The following is a 23,285-nucleotide window of genomic DNA, read 5'->3' as shown; positions in this document are numbered from 1 at the left end:
GCAGAGAAAAAGGTAAACAGAAGGAATAAAAACAAATGAGATATACCATCTGAAACGGATGTAATCCACTGGATGTTAGTTGTGGTCTCAGAAATTTTTCTGATGACATTGAGGTTTATAACAAAAACTATAGTTAAACTCTGCCAGTTTATGCAGGAAGAACTGCTTCATAACCTTCCCGGTGGCTGTTAAAGGATACCATCTTCACTGTTGGCTCTGGCTTGTTTTAAGCAGCAGGACTACGTAAGCATGCATTCAACAGATCTTTCACACAGTCTTTAGAATAATGGTAAATTTGTACAGTTGAGATAATGTCAAGAAAAATATCATGAAACATTTTGTCTCAATTATTATTTTGCTAGTTTATCTTATTTTTCACAAAGGATGTAATAGATGATATTAACAAAGTTATGGTGCCAAAGCTCTTTTGGTTCTCTAATCAGTAACCAGGCTCAAAGAATTTGTGCTTGAATGTGAAATTTGCAGCCAGCTATGATTATGTGCTGAGGAATTCCAGCCTTTCTGGAGAGTGGTATAGCCTGAATGACATTTTGGCAATAGGACTTGTTCTTGACTCTGTGGACCTTAGCTCCTTCGAAATAATGAGCTGAAACTCGTCTATATCCTCGTTTAAAATTTGGAACAAAATGAGGATGTTTGGAATCTCAAGCAAAAAGCAAAAAAAAAACTGCCAGTTGTTCAGCCTGAGGAGATCAAACACAATCCTGTTCACTCCACAAGGGTGACTGTGTGCTTCCATTTGTCTTTTAATTTAATTCTGCTTCCCACTCAGATTCTGCCAAGGAACATATTGGTTCATGTTTTTGAACTGGGTAAAAGAGAACAATCTGGAACAAGCATTTTAATGTAATGAATCATATTTTCCTGGATATCTTTGTACAGCCATTTTGTTACACTCATTGTTAAAATTCTGTTTACATTACTCCTCTCCAACTAAACAACTATCTTTAATTTCCTTCATTCCTTCCAAGTGCTGGCCTGAATAATCATAGCTTTGTAGTGGTGTATTTTTTTTCCTTGAAGATGAGAAGTAAAATTGAGGGGATATTATTTATCCCATAAAAGAACCTGCATTTAAATAACACTCTTCAAAGAGATTATAAAACCAAGTAAAAAATTATTGTATGGCATGCCAAAAATTGGTAGCTCTAATTTTGTAATGACAGCTTCACTGACTATGGGAAAAAAAACAACTAAAGATGCTGGGAAATCTGACATAAAATGCAAATACTGTTGGGGGGAGCAGAAATGGTGAAGAAAGCATGTGGAGACTGGGAGAGTAGAGGACGAGAACAGAGGCGAAGGGGTTGGATGGCAGAATGGAAGGGAAGCCTTGAAGGAGGAAGGATGGAGGTTGTTGTAGGAGTCCGTAGGCTTGCAACGGATGTCACAAATTCGCAACACAGATGGTGAAAAGAAGTTCTGAAAGGTAAGAGAGAAGAGGCAGATTCGGACAGTGAGAAACTATGAGGAGGATGATAGTTGTCTGAAAAACTAATTAGATTTTTTAGTTTCATATGAGTGCAGGAAGCAGTTGTCAATATAATAGAAAAAGATTTGAGTGAGAGAGTCCAAGTAAAATTGAACTAAAGACTGTGCCACATAAGCAACAAAAGATGGGCATAGTGTGAACACTTGCAAGTTCCGTTTGCTGAACCTTCGAGCTTTTCTTTTGTTTTCTCTCTCTTAAACCACTCTCATTAGCCAGTCAACCAGATGACTTCATCAACAGCTTATCACTATTGCAGCTGTCACCTCACCCTTTCAGGGATGCTGTTTTCATCATTTTCTGTTTTTATTATACTGATAAAATTTTATATGCCTTAATAAACAGCTTTCACTTATTCATTTGTTCACTTATTTAATTTATTTATTTAACTATGTCCACAAGTATGGTTTGTAAGACATCACTGTTTAATGTCAATCTCAATTGCAAATGGAAGTTTATTTCAGGTTGCATTTTTATTTCCTTAAAACAAACAGGCATAATCAAATGGTGAATGTACTATCACTGCTGACGATCTCCTGAATTGCTGCACCACCATCATGTCAAAAATAAGTAGAAGACGATGGGAGGTTAACAATGCTGAGGTTGGCACAATGGATGACAAGATTAACAACATTTACAAGTCTTCTCCATTGCTCCAATGTCTAGACGATTGCGTCAAAGTGCTTTGAAACATTTTCATGTGGTAGAGAAATCCAAATACCATGTGGCATGTTTCTGTCAGGAGAGGAATTGTTTTCTATTAAGAAATCTTAAAATAGATCTGAATAACCGTAATATACTTGACATGCTGTGCACATGTGGTAGTTTATGCAATTAATGGTAAAATAATTGGTGCAGTGCAACATATTTAAGAAAACAGCATATGTAACCAATTGACATAAAGATGTTTAAAAGTCTGTTACAAATTACTCTAGCGATGGTTGAACTCTAAAGTATATTATTTCACAATCCTTAGATTAAAGCTCAAGATGGAAGCTACGGTTTTACTCTGGAGGAGAGAAACAAGGTTCCTATTGTGAAATCTGTGGAGAAGGTTTCTTATGCTGAGGTGAAGTTCAATGGATTTTAAAAATAAACCTTTTTAGGAAGATTGTTGAATTTTGAATGATCATTATTTTGTTCAATTAATCAGATGGTATTAATATTGGCGTACTACATTGTACTATATTGACTTAATATCCTCAGGTGTCTGATGCCTTTACCTGAAATTTTTAGTTGCACATTGTGCCCTGCTCCAACCCGTACTGTACTAAAGTCCCAGCTGCATTTTTCTTCTGGGTGTTTGCCAAGTAGCAGGTTGAAGGCTGGTGAACTGGAATTCAGGATATTTGGAACAGAATCAGAATGATCTCTAAACCTTTAAAGATAGAGACAAGGCATTGGCATGAGATCTGAAGCAAAGGCAAGAAAATAATAAATGTCTAGTTGATTTAATTTCATGAAATATTAAAATCATCAGTTAACAGAAAAACACATTCAATTTATAACAAACCATGCACACTTCTATAGAGTAACAATTTTTTTTGGAAACATGGCGACATAAAACATCACTACTGTCATTCAATTTGTTATTTCTTTAAAACATCTGAGTAACTGTAAACTGCACTCATTGGAAATGTCTACAAACTCAAACTTTAAATGATTCACAGTAATCTTAGATGACTCAACTTTTCTGTGTTTATGTAGCAGTTGTTATATTGTGTGTAAAACTTATGTGCATTCCATTTTTTTTAACGTGATTTCACCTAAGATGGCAGGCCTAGAGGTTGGAAAGAAGATTTTTGCGATCAATGGAGATGTGGTTTTCCTAAGACCCTTTCAGGAAGTCGAATGCTTCCTGCAGCAATGCTTCAATAGCAAGAGGCCTCTCAGAGTTCTTCTGAGCACAAAGCCACGCGAGTAAGTGCTTTTATTTCAGTTCATGCGTTGAATAATGCAGTGCGCGCCTCAAAAATTACTTGTTTTCATTCATGAATAAATAATTCTGGATCTCAACCTGTAAATCTTGGACTCCTCAATCATACAAGCACACAATAAAAATATATTTTCAAAAGTTTGGCTTGCCTGAAGTTCAGAATCAAAAAACAAGCAAGTACAAGATATTGTTAATCTGAAGTAAAACCAGAAAATGCTGGAAATGGTTAGGGAACATCTTTGGATAGAGAAAGGCAGAGATATTGTTTGAGGTTCACTAGCCCCTTAACAGTAAGTTGGACAAGCATCTCCAAGTTTTTGTTGCAAAGAAGCTTTAAAACCTCCATCCAATTTGCCCAAATAAAAAGTTGCCGAAACCTCATTGGCATCAGTAAGAAAGACCATTGTAAGCTGCAAGACCAAACAGCAGTGTTTTGTTTAGTTTGAACATCATGATTGGTGCAGACATCAAGGGATGACGGTCCTGTTCATGCTAAACTGTTCTATGTTCCATTCTGTTAATATGGTGTGAAACACAAATGCTGAGATTGTAGTAAAACATATACAGAATGCTGGTGGAACTCGGGTGGTTTTGCAGTATCCAAAGGAAATAAAGATATATCACCAACGTTTTGGACCTGAGCCCTTCTTCAAGGTATAAGCAAAAGGCAGGCAAGCATCTTAATTAAAGATTAGAGATTAACGGGGGAGAATGGGAGGGAAAAGTCCACACCTAACATTCAAAAGGTGTTAATTGGATATAATAAGAGGAAGTTATAGTAGTTGCAGAAGTTATAATAGAGACTTAGATAATTTATCAAAATTCTTGGGACTCTGGGCAGGACCTGGCGGATTGGAAGGTGGCAAATATTATGCCACTATTCAAAAAAGGATGCAGGCAAAAGGCAGAGAATTATAGGACAGCTAGTTTAACATCTGCAGTTGGAAAAATACTTGAAGCTATCATTAAAGAAGAAATAGCGAGGCATCTGGAGCGAAATTGATTCATCATGCAGGCACAGCATGGATTCAGCAAAGGTAGGTCCTGTTTGACAAATTTACTGGAGCTCTTTGAAGATATGTATAATGAGTGTGGTAGATAGAGGGGAGCCAATGAACAATGTTTACCTGGATTTCCAGAAGGTGTTTGAAAAGGTGCCTCATAAAAGACTTCTACATAAGATAAAGATGCATAGAGTTGGGGTTGATGTATTAGCATGGATAAAGAATTGGTTAACCAATAGAAAGCAGGGAGTTGGGATTCAGGGGTGTATATCTGGTTGTCCATCAGTGGTGAGTGGGGTGCCGCAGGGGGTGCTGGGCCAGCAACTGTTCACAATATACTTACTATACATTAACAATCTGGAAGGGGGGGACAGAGTGTAGTGTATCTAAGTTTGCTGATGACACTGAATTGAGTGGAAAAGCAAATTGTGCAGAGCATATATAGAGAGATATAGATAGGTTAAGTGACTGGGCAAGGTTCTTCCAGATAGAGTACAATATTGGTAAATGTGAGGTTATCCACTTTGGAAGGAAAAGTGGACAATCAGATTATTATTTAAATGGCAAGTGATTGCAGCATGCTGCCATGCAGAAAGACTTGAGAGTTCTTGTGCATAAATTGCAAAAGATTGGTTTCCTGGTGTAGCAGGTCTCAAGAAGGCAAATGGAATGTTGGGCTTTATTGCTAGAGGGATTGAATTTAGGAGCAGGGAGGCTACGCTGTAACAGAACAAGGTATTGGTGAGGCTTTTAAGACAAGGTTGGATAGATTTTTGACATGGTAAGGGAATTAAAGGATATGGGGAAAATCAGGCCTGGGTGGCCAAGCCTGCTCCTATTTCTTAGGTTCTTATCAAAGGTGGGTATTGATTTTAGTTCTTTGAAAGGAGACAGAGGGAAAAGGGGAGAGAGCTGGAGGAAGGCAGCAGGGGGAATAAGATGGGGATGTAGTTGGAGGGAGCCCAGATGGAAGATGAGGTGTTGTTCCTCCAATTTGTGGGTGGTCTCAGTCTGGCAGTGTATGAGACCATGGACAGATATGTCAGCAAGGCAATGGGATGGGGAATTGAAATGAGTGGTCACTGGGAGATCCACATTATTGCGGCAGACAGAGCTGAGGTGCTCATCAAAGTGATCTTCCACCCTGCACCCAGTCACTCCAATATAGAGGAGACCACAATGGGAGCACTGCATGCAGTAAATGACCCCTGCAGATTCAAAAGTAAAATATAGGAAGGACTGTTCGGGGCCCTGAATGGTGGTGAAGAAGTAGGTGGAGCATCTCCTGCAGTTAGAGGTGACCTATAGTGGGGAAGGAAGAGTGGACAAGGGAGTCATGCAGGGTGCAATCCCTGTGGAAGGTGGAGAGGGGAATATGTGGTGATGGGGGTCACATAGTATGCACAGGTTAATGGGGTGGTAGGTAAGTACAAGGGGAATCCTGACTTTCTTGCGCATAGGGGTGGAGGGCACAGAAATAGGCCATTCGTTCCTGCTAGTCTGGGCTGAACTTTTATTCTGCCTTGTCCTGCTAATCTGCACCATGTCCCATACCTGTTCATATTTTTCCTCATTGTTAAAATTGAGCCTGCATTCACCACTTCAGCTGGCAGATCATTCCACACTCCCATCACTCTGTGTAAAGAAGTGCATTCTAATGTTTCCACAGGCATGAGCAATCTCTTTTTAAAAAAAATCACATTCCACCTTAAGTAATCACTTTGCCATATGTGCTCTGTGAATTTTTGATTTTAACGAAATCTGATTTAAACATAACAATTTCTCGTAAATATTAGATATTAAACTTTTATGTGAAGACATTAAGCTGAAAAGCTCATCTACAAAATTTGATTAAGACTCCAGGGAGATTAGAAACTTGTGATTCAAAAAAATGCCAGACTTACAAATATCTATAGAATTAAGATTTGGGCAAGCTAAATTTAGCAGTAATCTGTTCAAATGATGCAAAATATCCATTAATGAAGAGATCCTTAAAGCTTTGAATACCCTCAGAAAAATATCGTAATGTAAAGAAGGTTGAAAAAAGTGATTGGATACAATACGACTTGAGAGAGAAAAATTATGAAATGCAAAATGTTTTCTAAAGTGTGCCTAAATTCTCATAGAATATTTAACAATGGGGTTATCTATTAACTTAATTCAGAAGTGCTGAATTAGAAAATTTTTTTGGGGAATTCAACTCCATTGATACACATAATGGGCAGTCAGAATTATTGTGAAAGAAGGACCAAAACATAAGACTTAGTATATTGACTGCCCAATAGTAGAATCTAAAGTTAGGTAGAGCCATTCCACCATCTTTCTTAGATCTCTGAAGAAGATCTTTATTAAGGTGAGTGTGCTTACCCTTCATAAGTAAGATGATATGGCTGAGTCAAGTAAGTAAAAAGAAAAAATTTAGGAACAAATATTGGAACAGATTGAAAAAGACATAAACATTTAGGCAACATATTCATTTTAACAGAATTTTTCTCCTTTACTGTCCTTTTGCTCTTGGTTTTTCCACACCTTGTCTGCCAGAGCAAGCTCATGTCTTCTTTTACCACTCCTGATTCCCTTCTTGTTTTTTTCTGCATTTTTTTACTCCTCAAGTACTTCTTTCTCCTTGTGCCTGTACCTGCTATACACCTCTCTTCTGCTTAAACAGATTCACAATATCCCTCAAACACCAAGGTTCCATATGCCTGTCAACTTTGCCTTTAATCCTGACTGGAATGTACAAAATCTATACTCTAAAAATGTTGCCTTTTGAAACCTTCCTCTTACCAAGTACATCCTTGCCAGAAAGCAACCTATCCGATCTGTTTTCTACATCCTTACTCATTTCCTCAAAATTGGCCTTTCTCCAATTTAGAATATCAACCTGAGGACCTGTCCTTATCCTCAAGGATCTTGAAACTTATATCATTATGATCACTGGACCCAAAGTATTCACCTACACATACTTTTATCACCTCATTCCTTAATAGGACATCCACTATTGCACTCTCTCAAGTTGTAATAATTTAGAAAACTTTTCTGAACACAATTGACAAACTCTAATCCATCTAGCCCTCTCACAGTTTAGGAGTCCCAGTCAATATGTGGAAAGATATCACCGACTATCACAACTTTATGACTTCTGAAGCTGTCTACTGTCTTTATTCATATTTTCTCTGCCATTTCTCGCTGTCTTCATACGTTTCACGTTCCTCAGTTCCACCCATATATCCTCATTAGGTGAGCCCTTTAATCTGTCCTGTCTGAGAATAGCTGTGATATTTCCTGTCGAGCAATGTCTCCTCTCCCCCTTTCATCCTTCTCACTCTATCATGTCAGAAACCTATTATTTCATTGATGAAAAACGTTACCTTTTCAGTAGCATTAATTTGTTTGAAATAGAAAATGAGAGAAGCTTTTATTTTTAATGAACATGTGTACAACGTGAGTACATAGACTATAAGTTTGATTATCTTAGTTGAATTATGATTTAATTTTATTTCTGTGCAGTCTTAAGCAAGAGATACTTTACAATTCAGTGTCTATGAACATGTACATGCCCCTTCTGCTTCCATTCTTCGATTTAACGTCATTGAAATGTGAGCATACCCAATAAATCCACAAGACATAGGAGCAGAATTAGGCCATTCAGCCCATCAAGTTTGCTCTCCATTCATGGTTGATTTATTTTTCCTCTCAACTCCATTTCCTTACTTTTGATCTGTAATCCTTGGCACCCTTGGTGATCAAGAATCTATCAACCTCTGCTTTAATATACCAAAAGACTTGTTCTCCACAACCATGTGTATCAATTCATTCCACATATTGATTGGAATATTGCCCCTTTAGGACTTGGGCCCCCTTCCTTGTGAAGCAGCCATGTTTGGTTGGTTTCTTCCTTACTTCTTTCCTACTGACTCTATTAAAAAATATTTCCTGATTTCAGTCTGTGGCCCACCTTAAATGTGCTGTGGTCCCTGGAAGGGGTGGGGATGGGGGGGGAAAATACTCATATTTTCCTCTTGCTGAGCGTAGAGATAGTATGTGCTGCAGATACAGTGTGGATAAAAAACGTTTGCCTCAGACTTTAGTTAATAATTAGGGATACTTAGTAAAGGGGCCATAATATGACAAAAATATTGCCAGATTTATGAATGAAAGGAATATAAAAGTGTTCAACTTTTGAATATATGATATTGAACAGTAAATTTGGGAAGCTGGATTGCGAGAAACTGTTTTAAAGGAAATACTAGTTAAATGATTGCATTCTGTGATAGAATCCTTGTGTTGAATTTTCTCTTTTTTTCTGGCATTCGCTTCTCTCCTAATATTTAAAACAAGTCCACGGACTCTCACTTTGCCATCCAAGCATGCAGATTGTCCTGTGTAAAAATAGCTTCCTAATTATCTGCTGGGCTCAGGACCGAAAAATTGATTACGTTTTGCTTTCTTTTGATGCTGCATGAGCTGTTGAGTTTCTCCAGCACTTTGTACATTGCTCCACAATCATAGTGTCTCCAGAATTTCCAGTTTCAATCTTAATCATATGGTATTTCCTATCAAATCTCTTGGACCAATGAAACATTAAGACAAATGGCACAGAAACAGGTCCATCAGCCGATCTATTGAGCACTGACCCATTTAAAGTCATCATACACTAACTTTATTTTTACTCTCCTCTCACTTTGAGCAACTGCCCCCAGATTCTAGAATACACTTACACACTGGATTCAACTTATTACAGCCAATTAACTTACAAACCTGCACATCTTAGAATGTAGGAAGAAACCAAAACACCCAGAAGGAATCCACATCCTCTACTTCCTCAGGATTTTGCATAGGTTTGGCATGACATTGAAAACCTTGGCAAACCTCTACAGATATGTAGAGGAAGGTGTGCTGACCAGCTGTATCACCACCTGGTATGTGGGTGCCAATATCTCTGAGCGGAAAGTCCCGTAAAAGGTAGTGGGTATAGTTCATTACATCACAGGCAAAACTAGCTACACCACCGAGAAAATCTACATGGAACACTGCCGTCAGAGAGCAGCAACAATCATCAAGGACCAACACCACCCAGACATGCTCTGTTCTTGCCCCTGACAACAGGAAAGAGGTATCACAAGGCTCATAACCACCAAGTTCAGGAACAGTTGTTAACCCTCCACCATCAGACTCCTAAATGATAAACTCAATCAGAGACTTTTGCACATTATTTATTCCTGATTATTTATTTTATTCTGTATTGCACTGTCAGTTTGTTGACATTTTTTCTTTGTTTACATTTCTCTCTTTTGTGTATGGATGTTTTTTTGAATATAGTTTTTTTTGCACTACCAATAAATAGAAATTCTTCCTGGTCCACAGGAAAAAGAATCTTATGATTTTTTTTGTGATGCCATATGTGGACTCTGACAATAAATCTGAACTTTTAACTTTGATGTCACAGATTTGACATAGGTGATGATAGAAGGCAACAGAATTGCATGCCAGCAGTTGTACCAGCTACCCCATTATGACATCACTCTATCCTTCCAGATGAATTGTCACCACATTAACAGTGTGATTCTACCAGCAAGCACGTTTTTCTAGTTGTATCACTCTTTCATTATTGTAAGATACTGTGGATCACTGTTTTGCCACTCCTCTTTGCAACTGGTCATCTTCAGGATTCTCAAACTGACAGCAATATCTGACAGTAGCTTTTCCAAAATTATTGATCTCGACGCCACATACTCTTTGCAAGCATATTCACAGCTCACTGTGTCCCCATTTTCATTGGACAAATCTAGTATGCATTCAATCAAATCCGTCTACATGTGTGACTTGTAAATATCTGTGAGTCATCATTTCAATTCTACATTCTGTCTCCTCACTCATCTCTCTATTAATAATTGAATCTTTCAATGAAGGATCAAGGCAAAGTGCAAAAAGTAGAACCTGTTTTCCACAGCACCAAGTCATCAAGTCTATGTTTACTTTAGGAGCTTAATACATTGTTTTTTTATTTAACCATATAACCATTTACGGTGCGGAAACAGGCCATGTCGGCCTTTCTAGTCCGCACCATATAACGTGTTGGCTTTCATTTCTGTATATTTTATTTAAACATTTTAAGTTTAACACCTATGCTAATAAAACATTGTATTGTTGATTACTTGACTAAGATTACTTCCAATACTATTCTGTGAAAGCTTTCTCTCAATCTTTATTTATGCTTCTCTCATTGTAAATGTGTTGCTATGCCATAAAACACTGATGATCCAACATCCTTGGAACCAATGAAGTCAAACTAGCAGCTTTTCTATACTATTGGCTATCCCATCACATTTAATTTTTTTAAAAGATATTACATAGTATAATAAACCTTGCAGTCAATTTCAAAGGATTGTGGGAAAGAGAGGCTCTGATGAATTGCAAGGAACATGGGGAAACAAGGTGCTAATGAACTTAAAGGGAGCAAGGAAAATAGATACTCAGTGAGTTTCAGTGAAGTGTAGGAAATGGGGTCCTGATGAATTTAAAGGGAATGTGGGAAATGAGACCCCAGCAAGTTTAATGGAAGCTTAGAAAATGGGGCCACAGTGAGTTTAAGGGAGTGTAGAAATTGAGTTTAAACAGTGTAGGAATGCAGCCTGGGTGAGTTTAAAGCTAGAGGCAAATCACATTTGGTGAACCAGATGGTGAACCATTAGAACTTCCAAAGAATGCAATTGTAGGTTATTGAAAACCACTGCTTTAAAAGTACCTCATTGACGGTTTCATAACACCAAAGGAAATGGGCCAATGACAATTGTTCTCAAGCAAAGTGTTTCAGTAACAATTGGGTCCAGAGCAGTTGTTCTCAACCTTTCTTTCCCCCTCCTCCCCACTCACATATCACCTTAAATAATCCCTTACAGAGCAACTATGGCATAGGGGAATGTGAGTGGAAAGAAAAAGTTTGAAAGCCACTGATTTAGTTTATCCCAAAATTGCATTAATGAGCAAGTGGGTTTTCTTTGGACAGGACAATAAAGATCCCAGACTCTGCAGATGGCCTTGGATTTCAGATTCGAGGATTTGGTCCGTCAGTTGTCCACGCTATTGGCAGAGGTAAAAAGCATTTTGCCAGATGTGTTTATCTTCAGCTGCTTACAAGCACCTGGCTGACAGCTGTCGACTGAGACCAGTGAAAGGTGGACTCTCAGTTACTGTTTACAACCACCTTCATTGCACATTGGTGCAAACTCTCAGCCGTGCATAGCATTGAATGTTTCTCCTTCAAATATTGAAATTTTGAAGCTTGCATGTTATGTTCCATGGCTGCACTCTAATCAACTGACATTTTTATTGATCTTGAAACCTTCAATGGAAAACTATCATTTCAAAAACACAGGGTCAGAATTTATTGTCCTGAAATCCGGTGTTCTGCGGTAGCATTGTAGTGCAAACATTTTATAACCATCTTTCAACATTACTATCAAAAAATGTAAATAATAGTGCATGAAAAGCAAGTCGGTGTCTTTGGTTCATTGATTAATCAGGAATCTGATGGCAGTGGGGAAGAAGCTGTCCTTTTGCCACTGAGTGCTTGTCTTTAGGCTCCTGTATCTTTTCCCCGATGGTAGCAGAGTAAAGAGAGCATGGCCTGGGTGGTGGGGGGTCTTTGAGAATCAAGACTGCTTTTTTAAGACACCGCCTCATGTCCTCAATGGAGTGAAGTCTGGTGCCGAGACTGGTGCCTGTGATGTTGCAGGCTGATTAACAGCCCTCTGGAGTTTATTCTTGTCCTGAGAGATGGCTCCTCCATACCAGGCAATGATGCAACCAGCCAGAATCCTCTCCACGGTATACCTGTAGAAGATTATGAGAGTCTTCGGTGACATACCAAATCTCCTCAGTCACTTCACAAAGTATAGCCGCTGGTAGCCTTCTTTGTGATTGCATCAACGTGGAGGCTCCACTTGCACATGTAACCTAATTTATTTTTATAGAGATTTATTTTCACACAATAGATGTCTTTCAGTAAGAAAAACATAATTTGATCTGAGTAAACTCCTGGTAGCATATGCCCATGGCTGGTAAATCTGATTTGGCAATGTAAGAATGTTGGAAGTTGTTTATATTTATTGCACAGCAATCTTTTTGATCCTGAGTTTCTGTGAAAAGATGTACAACATGAACTTTGCTAGCAAGTGACAGACTATTTTTCCGCAAACTTCACTTGCTGTTGGCTGTACCTGAATTTAATTCAATAGAGGAACAGGAAGCCAAGCTCAATCTGCTAGACGAACTCAATGAATCAAGTGGCATCAGTGAGACAAAGAATGCCAATGTTTCAAGCCAAAATTCTTCATCAGGTCTGAGGGAATTTAGTCCTGATGAAGTTGAAGGTTCACATGCATTCAGTGGAGGTTGAAAAATGAGTCGATCGATCATGTCCTGTTTTAAGAAGTTTGAGGCAAAATATGATCCATTGCTGGCAGATGCAACTTCAATATGTCTTAAAGTTCTTAAACATGAAAATTATGACTTGCTCGCAACAAAAACTGACCACATTGAAATTCATTGTTAGTGCAAGAAGACATCAGGAACAGTATGCACTTAGATTTTTTGCTTTCTTTTAAATTACTTCGTGCCCATTTTATTCCTTGAATTGGTTAGTTTTGTTGGGTGATTCTCCATTTTCACATGTTTGATCTTTCACTCTCTAGTAATTTCATAATTATTATTAATTTCTGTTAGTATCGATTTAATGTATTAAACAAAAATAAGTATTTCTTTGGGATTTTTGAATGACAAAACTAAAATGAGGAAAATTTTCATAAAAAATGAATAAATTAACAAATCCTTTAGGATTTCTGTTTCATTGCCTTCACTGCAAACGGCAGATTTATGTCATCTATTGTCCAGTAGCCAACCACAGAAGAAAAGCATGGGAATAAAGCCTTCATACTATATTATCTTCCAGGCCACCATGGAGATGCCTAGTACATTCTGCCATCTGCAATATACACATGCAAATAAAGTAGCAACTGTTCGTTAGTGACATCATCTCAACTGACTGCAGAGGTGTCATCAGATGACAAAAATCTTTGAATGCAAATGAGTATAGCACCAAGTGGAAGGGTTCTTAATATTAATTCCTTCACGAGATGAAAGCATTTACACATTTAATATTTAGGGATCTCACACTTGTCAAATAATGTTGCCTTTCCTGTGTTCTGACTGACCTCTCTCTCTGGAACTCTGCACTCCGTACTGTATTTTTAGCTGCTGGGTCGATGACTACAATGCTCACAAAAATTAATCCAGATAGTGTGAGGTGATGCATTTTGGAACGACAAACCAGAAGGCTGAGTACAGGGTTAATGGTCATTTACTTAAGAGTGTGGATGAACAGAGGGACCTTAGGGTCCAACTCCAAAGTCATCGCACAGGTTGATAGGATAGTTAAGAAGGTCTATGGGATGCTGGGCTTCATTAATGAGAGGGATTGAGTTCAGGAGTAGAGAGATCATGTTGCAACTTACAAAGACCACACTTAAAGAGTATTGTGTTCAATTCTGTTCACCTCATTATATGAAGGATGTGAAAGCTATGTAGAGGGTGCAGAGGAGATTTACCAGAATGTTACCTGGATTGGAAACTAAATCTTATGCAGCTAGGTGAGCAAAGCTGGGACTTTTTCTCTTTGTAGCATAGAAGGATCAGAGGAGATTTAATAGAGGTCTTCAAGATTATGAGAAGCATAGAGAGGGTGGACAGCTAGCACCTGTTTCCCAGGCCAGGAATAGTAAACACTAGAGGACATATGAACAAAGTTAAGGGAGGGAAGTTGAGGGGAGACATCAGGGGTAAGATTTTTATGCAGGAAGTTGTGGGTGCCTGGAATGCCTTGCCAGGGATGGTGGTGGAGCTGAAACATTAGGGGTACTTAAGAGATTCTTAGGCAATGGATGGAAGAAAAATAGAAGGTAACAGGGTCCTTTTTTTTAAAGGAATATAAGTGTCACCACAACATTGAGGACAGAATGGCCTGTGGTATGATGTAGTGTTCTATGTTCTATCTGTTTAATTGTAAATCTGATGCTAAGTGGCTTAGTTTTGAACTCTATGCTGCCTCATTGCATACTCTTACTGATCAAATGATAAGGTGGAATAGAATAATGTTTATAGGAGGTGAAAGGTGAACTGTTCTAGTATTAATATGTTTCAATTTTCAATTCATTAAATTGCCATATTTAACCAGCATTATTGCTGTTTTATTATGATGTACCTTGTAGAAATAATGAGGGCAAAAGTATTGTGAAATATTGCATCATTCACTGCTGATGCCCAGGAGAGAGAAAAAAGTTGATGCTGAACAACAAATTTTCTGATGCCATTTTTATGTGGTGTAGGAACTGTGGCGGCAGGAGCTGGCCTTCATCCTGGTCAATGCATCATCAAGGTCAATGGGATCAATGTCAGCAAGGAGAGTCATGCAAGTGTGATAGCACACGTCACAGCCTGTCGAAAATACAAGCGTCCTTCACAGGTAAAAATTTGACTCTTTGGTTCATTGGGAAACCTCTGAAGTTATTGAAAATTAAACTTTGTTTTGAAAATAAGACATCTGAATCAAGCAAAGGCAAATGTACAAAAAATGGTAGGGATTGGTCGAGGGCCAGAGCACTGAAGATTTTAGGACCCAGCGACAAACAATAAAAATGGGAAAAAGAAGATTTTGAGAGAAAACTTGCATTTGATGGCCAAATAAGCTGGAAGATTTTCTGTGGATACATAAATATAGACAATACTTCCCTTTTTCTAATATATCCTGATTTCAAATTGTCTTCTTCCAAGGCAGAGTACTCATCCATATTTTGGAGGGCCACCTCTAAAGGGTCCGCTAACTCAACCACCTTTCTGCAAATTGAGCTCACCTTGCTTTAATAGTCTCTGGCAGATGTAACTGGGTCTTATGCCACGACTTAGGCATCTCTAATCAGGCCATCTGTGTTCACTGTGGCCATCACAACCTTTCAGTCGCACGCCTGTCCAAGGGCTTGCAGGGCCCGAAGGTAGTCAGCACTTGATTTCCCCGGATCGCTGATTACAGGTAGCCAGGAGGTGCCTCATGTAGACCTTGTTTACCTTCCCCCAGTACTGACTTTTCAGAATGTCCATTGCTGCCGGGTATATTTGGGTGTCCCTGATCATGAGTATACCAGGAGCCCGACCTGGGAATTCAACACTTGCAGCTTTTCGTCCTCTGATCGGATGATATTGGAGGAGGCCTGCAGGAATGCTTCGAACCAATGCAGCCAGAGTTCGAAGCTGTTGGATGCGTTGGGTGATTATGGGTCAAGTTCCAGCTTTTTTTGCCTCAGGATCTGCTCCATTATCAAAAAAACTGTAGTTAATAAAATTGATGAACCATCAATAACTTCAAAGACTAGAAACTGATAGGCTTTTATTCATAACAGAATGATGTCTGTCCATGCTGGTTGTCGACACTGAACTGAGGAGGGGACTGTGACACAGTCACCTTTATTCAGGTGTCAGTGAGAGGAGCTTCAGGCACAGTTAGCAAGGGGCGTGTCCTAGTACATCCAAACATATATTCAGTGGTTTCTTTGGCTTGGCTTCGTGGACGAAGATTTATGGAGGGGGTAAAAGTCCACGACAGCTGCAGGCTCGTTTGTGGCTGACAAGTCCGATGCGGGACAGGCAGACACGATTGCAGCGGTTGCAAGGGAAAATTGGTTGGTTGGGGTTGGGTGTTGGGTTTTTCCTCCTTTGCCTTTTGTCAGTGAGGTGGGCTCTGCGGTCTTCTTCAAAGGAGGTTGCTGCCCGCCAAACTGTGAGGCGCCAAGATGCACGGTTTGAGGCGTTATCAGCCCACTGGCGGTGGTCAATGTGGCAGGCACCAAGAGATTTCTTTAGGCAGTCCTTGTACCTTTTCTTTGGTGCACCTCTGTCACGGTGGCCAGTGGAGAGCTCGCCATATAACAGGATCTTGGGAAGGCGATGGTCCTCCATTCTGGAGACGTGACCCATCCAGCGCAGCTGGATCTTCAGCAGCGTGGACTCGATGCTGTCGACCTCTGCCATCTCGAGTACTTCGACGTTAGGGGTGTAAGCGCTCCAATGGATGTTGAGGATGGAGCGGAGACAACGCTGGTGGAAGCGTTCTAGGAGCCGTAGGTAGTGCCGGTAGAGGACCCATGATTCGGAGCCGAACAGGAGTGTGGGTATGACAACGGCTCTGTATATGCTTATCTTTGTGAGGTTTTTCATTTGGTTGTTTTTCCAGACTCTTTTGTGTAGTCTTCCAAAGGCGCTATTTGCCTTGGTGAGTCTGTTGTCTATCTTGTTGTCGATCCTTGCATCCGATGAAATGGTGCAGCCGAGATAGGTAAACTGGTTGACTGTTTTGAGTTTTGTGTGCCCGATGGAGATGTGGGGGTGCTGGTAGTCATGGTGGGGAGCTTGCTGATGGAGGACCTCAGTTTTCTTCAGACTGACTTCCAGGCAAACAAAAACTAACATCAACAAATAAGGTACTGATCCACTATGTTCCTAATAAAGAAGTTACACTAGCCGTGGATGCTTCACCAGTGGGACTAGGAGCGGTACAATCCCAAATCACAGAAAAAGGTGAGCAACCAGTAGTATATGCTTCACAAACAGTAACCACAAGCGAATGCAACTAAAAAAAGAAGGATTGGCAAAAATCTTTGGTGAAAAGGAAATTCCAGCAATATCTTTCTGGAAAAAAATTCACCCTGATCACAGACAACAAGCATCTTGGTTTAATCCTGGGGCCACACAAAGATATACCAGTATTAACTATGGCCCGAATTCAAAGATGGGCCATGCTACTAGCAGCGTATAACTATGATATAAAACATAAACCAGGAGCACTCAACAGCCATGCAGAAGCCTTATCATGCATGCTGCTACGGAAGACAGAACAACAAGAAGAAATTATTAAATGGACAGAAGAGGCAACAGCATCAACCAAGAACAACTTCAACATCTGCCCATTACAGCCCAGATGATCGAACTGGAAACTCGAAAGGAGGCAACATTAAGCAAGATCATATACTTCACCCTTAATGGGTGGCCCAAATCTGAAGTAATTCCAGAAGATCTAAAACCTTACCACACACACCGCCATGAACTATCAGTCGAAGTAGACTGTTTACTATGGGGCACCTGTAAAGTTATTCCAACCAAATGGCAAACTACCATGTTATCAGAACTACACCACAACCATCCAGGAATGGTTCAAATGAAGGCACTGGCCTGGATGCATGTCTGGTGGCCCTCCATAGACAGAGACATTGAAACAATAGTAAGAGAATGCAAAGTATGTTAGTCAATGCAGCCAAAAATGCCGCAAGCCGAAGCTAACCCATGAAAATGGCCATCCAAACCCCAGCATCGGATTCAATGTAGACTTCGCTGAACCATTCATGGTTGAGACTTTCCTAATAGCAAAAGACGCACACTTCACAGCTGAAAAATACCAAAGCAGATCCTACAATTGACTGTCTACGAACTATCTTTGCCCCTTATGGATTTCCTCATGAATTAGTTATGGACAATGAGCCCTAATATACATCAGAACATTTTAAAAAATTTATGCGTGACAACAATATCAGACATATTTTGTCCGCAGCCTTATCACCCAAGTACTAATGAGGAGGCAGAATGCTTTGTACGAACATTCAAAAAAGCAATAAAAACAATTAAATTCCTAAATACCTCCTGGACACACAAAATCACAGATTTCCTAGTTGGATGCAGAAACACACCACATTCTACCACAAAACGCACCCCAGCAGACCTAATATTTGGCCGCAACCTGCGGACCAGGCTGTCCGCAGTTCTTCCAAATCTGGGTCTCCAATTGCAAAAAAAAAACCAGCATTGCTACAGACCTCACCTGGAAGATTGGAAGTGGGCAAGAGAGTTCTGGTACAAGATTATAGACAGCATAAAGACCCATCAGTGGTAGGAGTTATGTTACAAACATTGAGCTCTGCTCAATCTCTGTTCTAGTGGGGGACAGATTGTGCAAGTGACACATTGAACGTTTACGAGTATTGACTGACACTAAGGTCCATGAAGTGCTTCATGAACTGGAGGAGGTGGAACCAGACCTGCTGTGGCCTGCCCCAACCATCCCACCTGTCAGATCGAGTGAGGTAGGGGGGCAGAGACAATCGCAGAACCGACCAGTCCAGTGAAGAATCCAGTAACTGAGACACGCAGCCAGGAGGGCAGTGAAGACGGGCAGTCGCCACTGAAGGTCAGCAAAGGCAGGCAGTCACCGCCAACTCGACAGCCAACCCGAGTATCTATGGGTCCCGAGCAAAGGCCGGCACAACAAACCATGCTGAGGTGGTCCAAAAGAGAAAGAAGACCACCTGAATGCTTTAAGGACTATGTGACTTAATTATTATTAAATACTTCCCCTTTTATAATTATAATTACTCATGAGATGTATTCTAATCCTCACGTGTAGTCCTGGGCCCAATGTAATTTTATTAGTTCAAAGGGGCCCAGTCAGCATTTATCACACGGAGTGGGCGGGGGGGAAGAGTATTGGGTATAAGCCCACCCTCTGCTGCACATTATGACACCTACGTCATGATGTCACCCTTCCATATATATAAAAAACCCTGTGCGTCAGTAGCCAGGTTAGTCTAATAGAAGTAAAGGATGAGAAAGCTGCATGTCTCCGAGTCTTAATTATGTGAGTGCATACACAACAGTAACCACAGCAGAAGACCGGTGAGGGTCTTAACGGCTGAGGGACCCACATAAGTTGTGAGTGACTTGTGGTCGGGGCACCCACACAGGCTGTGGGCTGCTGGAGTGTGGCTCATGGCAACCAGGAATTGGAGCCGGAATTTAAGAGAGTGATGAAGACAAGAAGGGCTCCCAGAGGGCCTCAGGTGCTGAAGCCTTCCTGATTGCGTTGGAGAATTGGATCTGGAGCTCAGGTTGCAGGTGGATTGAACAGGAGTCTGTGCAACTATGGGAGTGCTGGAGGGGATTCAGTGACTCTGAAGGAACTTTCTTTTGTTTCTTTATCTCATACTGTAAGGGACACCGAGTGACACTAACGGCAACTCTTTGTGTGCCTTATGGCAGACAGAAGGTAATTTTGTGTAATATTACGTTTTGTACTATGACATGACAATAAAGGACTCTTGAATCTTAGATAACCATCTACTTTTTCATTCCTTAATGAAGTGGATAACCTCACTCTTCCCTGAAATAGTATGTGGCCTAATTATGAAGGGGTTGGAATTTTAGGATGAGGATGTTTTGTTATAGTTGGAGTCAAAAAGGCCATACCTGGAATATTGTTCAGTTTGGGCCCTCTTAAGTAAAAAAGGAATATGGTTGCATTGAAGGCAGTCCAAATGAAATTCACCAGGCTAGTCTAACTTATCAAGTGAAGCTAGACAGTTAATATCTGTATTCCTTGGAGTTTAGAAGAATGAGGAGTAACCTTTGTTGAACACATCAGATCCTCATGGGGATTGAAAGGGTAGATGTTGAGATATTTTTCACTTGTGCAAGAGTCACAATTAAGGGGGCATAGCTATAAAGTAAGGGTCTGATCATTTAAAATTGAAGTGTGTAGTAATTTCTTCTGTCAACAAGTAGTGAATTTTTGGAATTTTCTGCCCTAAGGACATCATATTTATTTATGGTGGCAATAGATAAATATTTGAATGGTCATGGAATTGAAGGTGAGGGGGAATTGGCAAAGAAGAGGATTGGAGTCCAGGATAGATTAGCCATGATCACTTTGAATGAGAGGTGGGCTTCAGAGATTTGGTGGGCTACTGCCTTTTTTTTGTGTCCTATTCAATGAGAAAACACCATAAAAGCATGGCTAGAAATCCCAGAGGGGATAAAGCATTAGCAGCTTGTATTATAAGGCTGTGTTGCCAAGGTCAGAGGCGGTGGTGGGGAGAGTTTTGCCTGTGATGTACTGGGTTCTGTCCACTACCCTTTGCAGCCCTTTCTGCTCAGAGGTACTAGTGCCCCCATACCAGGCCATGATGTAGCTGGTCGGCACACTTTCCACTACACATCTGTAGAAGTTTGCTAACGTTTCTGATGACATACCAAATCTCTGAAAACTGAGGAAGTAGAGGTGCTTATGTGCTCGCTTCATGATGTCATTAGTATGATGGGTTCAGGAAAGGTCCTCTGAGATGATGACCCCTAGGAATATATCATAAATCTGATTACCCTCTCCACCTCTGATTCCCCAATGATCATCGGAATGAACACCTCTGGTTTTCCCTTCGTAAAGTTGACAAGCAGTTCCTTGGTCTCAGTGACATTGAGTGAGAGGTTTTTGTTTGTACACCATTCAGCCAAATTTTCAATCTCCCTCCTGAACGCTGACCCATGATTATGCAACATCTACTAATAAACATTCAGAAATATATGATAATTTATTAGTATAAATGCAATTTACTATTAAATTATCTTAATATCTCAATATCTTACAACACATAAAAGCCAGCCTTCCACCCACCTTTGATCCATATCAGTTTGCCTATAGGGCAAACAGGTCTACAGCGGATGTCATTATCACTGCTCTTCACACTGCACTGATCTACCTTGAACACCAGGGGAGCTTTGTGAGGATGCTTTTTATAGACCAGCTCTGCCTTTAACACTATCATCCCAGACAGACTGGTTACAAAACTTGCTGAATTAGGATTTTCCCAATCTATAAAGGACTTTCTAATGAACCACTCTCACACTGTTAAAATAAGCACTCATCTCTCCTCTACCCATTTCCTCAGTACCAGCTCCCCATCCTCTATTCCCTCTATACCCATGATTGTGTCTCCACATATTTTACCAACATCATCATCAAGTTTATGGATGACACAACTGTGATTGAACTTGTTTCAAGAGGAAGCAAGACAGCCTACAGGGATGAAGTTCAAAAACTGACGGCATGGTCTTAAGAGAAAAATATTGTCTGGAACTCCTCAAAAACAAAAGATCTTATAATAGACTTAAAGAAGAACAGTACAGTTCCAGACCTAACGGGGACTGTGTGGAAAGGATCACTGCTTTCAGGTTTCTGGGTACGCACTTTGCTGAAGATCTCACTTGAACTACCAATACCATTGCAGTAATTAAAAAGGCACAACAACGACTCCATGCCCTGAGGATTCTCAGGAAAATCAAGCAGCAGGAGAAACAGCTGGTGTCCTTCTATCGCTCCTCCCTTGAGAGTGTTCTGGCCTACTGTATTCCTGCGTGGTTTTCCAGCTGCTCGGCAACAGATAAGAGGGACCTTCAGAGGGTCATCAGTATGGCCCAGAAAATTATTGGCTGCGCACTCTCTTGGAGGATTTATACTGCTGTCGCTGTCATAGTAGAGCTGCCAAAATCCTGGAGGACCCTAACCACCCTGGTCATCATCTGTTTGACCTGCTGCCCTCTGGTAAATGTTTTAGTTCCATTAAATCATGGACAAACTGACTTAAAAACAGTTTTTAACCGCAGAGCAATGCATGAACTGAATACTGTCAAACATTAAATATTGTATTGTTTTATTGTGTTGTTTTAATATTTTACTCTTTGATGTATGTGTGCACTGTCAGGATGTGCAATTAATTTCGTTGGACTTGTGCAATGATAATAAAGGTTATCTTATTTCACAAAAATACAAGCATTGGATGGCATTTTTAATGCTTAGTGGCAGTTTTGACTTTTAACTTGATATTGATGAATGTGTGACACTGTATGCTCAGTCACGAAGGTATGTGGCTTGATGGGAACCTGAAATTGATCCTGTTTTCTGTGCTTGTTGCTCTGTCCCATGATACGATTGAGGTTACAGGTTTGTGAGATATTGTTTAAAGAATTTTGATGCAATGACTCATTTAGGCAGTAACCCCAAAAGACATGGTATGCCAATTGTAGATGAGGAGCTGATTAAACAATTAAGTTTGGGCTACAAGATGTTGAGCAACCCAAGCAAAGTCAATCTAACTTGGCAAGACTTTATGGATTCAAACTTCGCACAGGTAACAACCTCAGGATTGAACCTGAGTTAGTGGATCTGAGAGGCAGAAACTGTGGTACTTGTATGACTGTGATGCCAGTGTACCAAGATGCTATGCAAAGCACAGTACAGTACTTAACTATCATCTTCTAGACACGGATCTACAAACTGTGGTTAAAATTCCTTCCTTTTCAACAAAGTATAATGAGTTTTATAAATCACAAACTTTGGCGTGATAATATTCTTTTGGAATAAGATGAACTAGGAGATCGAGAAATTATTAGCATCTGAAAATAAGGGCTACGTGTTGTCTTGTACAAATTCTGCTCACTGTCCACTGGTTTGCAGCATTCTATTGTGCATGGTCCCACAAACCAAAGGCAATAAACAATGCTTGTATGTATTAACTCATGCGAAGGCCTTTCCTTGATTAGCTTCACAAAGCAGAGTTCAGATTGGAAGCAAATCTTAAAATTTTATCATTTTGTTAACAGTCAGGAAATGTGAAATGGCAATGATAAAATTAATTGTACTCACACAAGAACTTTTGTTTTGGTTATATAGCAAGATTCCATTGAGTGGGTGTATAATAATATTGAGAGTGGTCAGGAGGATCTTCATAAATTCTGCTTAAAGGGCCCAGCTTCAGGAGGAAGAGACACCTGTGTGCAAGATGGATTTAATGAAGGTAAATCATAGTTACATGTTAATGAAACTGAAAACAGAAAATACTGTTAATATCAGCAGATCAGGCATGATTTGTGGAGAAGTAAAGGGAATTAACATTTCAGCTACTTTTTA

General features: G+C 40.0%; 1 protein-coding gene across 8 annotated transcripts in view; it reads left to right on the top strand.

The window, feature by feature from the left end:
• prex2 (phosphatidylinositol-3,4,5-trisphosphate-dependent Rac exchange factor 2) overlaps positions 1–23,285 on the top strand; it is a 351,801-nt gene that overhangs the window by 184,941 nt on the left and 143,575 nt on the right. For all 8 annotated transcript variants that reach the window (XM_069921298.1, XM_069921299.1, XM_069921297.1 and 5 more), the window contains 5 exons: positions 2,487–2,579; positions 3,282–3,430; positions 11,460–11,545; positions 14,836–14,972; positions 23,049–23,172. In XM_069921298.1, the coding sequence (XP_069777399.1) occupies positions 2,487–2,579; positions 3,282–3,430; positions 11,460–11,545; positions 14,836–14,972; positions 23,049–23,172 (589 nt within the window). The remainder of the gene's footprint in view (positions 1–2,486; positions 2,580–3,281; positions 3,431–11,459; positions 11,546–14,835; positions 14,973–23,048; positions 23,173–23,285) is intronic.

Source organism: Narcine bancroftii, chromosome 2, assembly GCF_036971445.1.
Source record: "Narcine bancroftii isolate sNarBan1 chromosome 2, sNarBan1.hap1, whole genome shotgun sequence".
Taxonomy (NCBI): Eukaryota; Metazoa; Chordata; class Chondrichthyes; order Torpediniformes; family Narcinidae; genus Narcine; species Narcine bancroftii.
The sequence above is the reverse complement of the archived record's forward strand: the minus strand, read 5'-3'. Positions and strand labels throughout refer to the sequence as shown.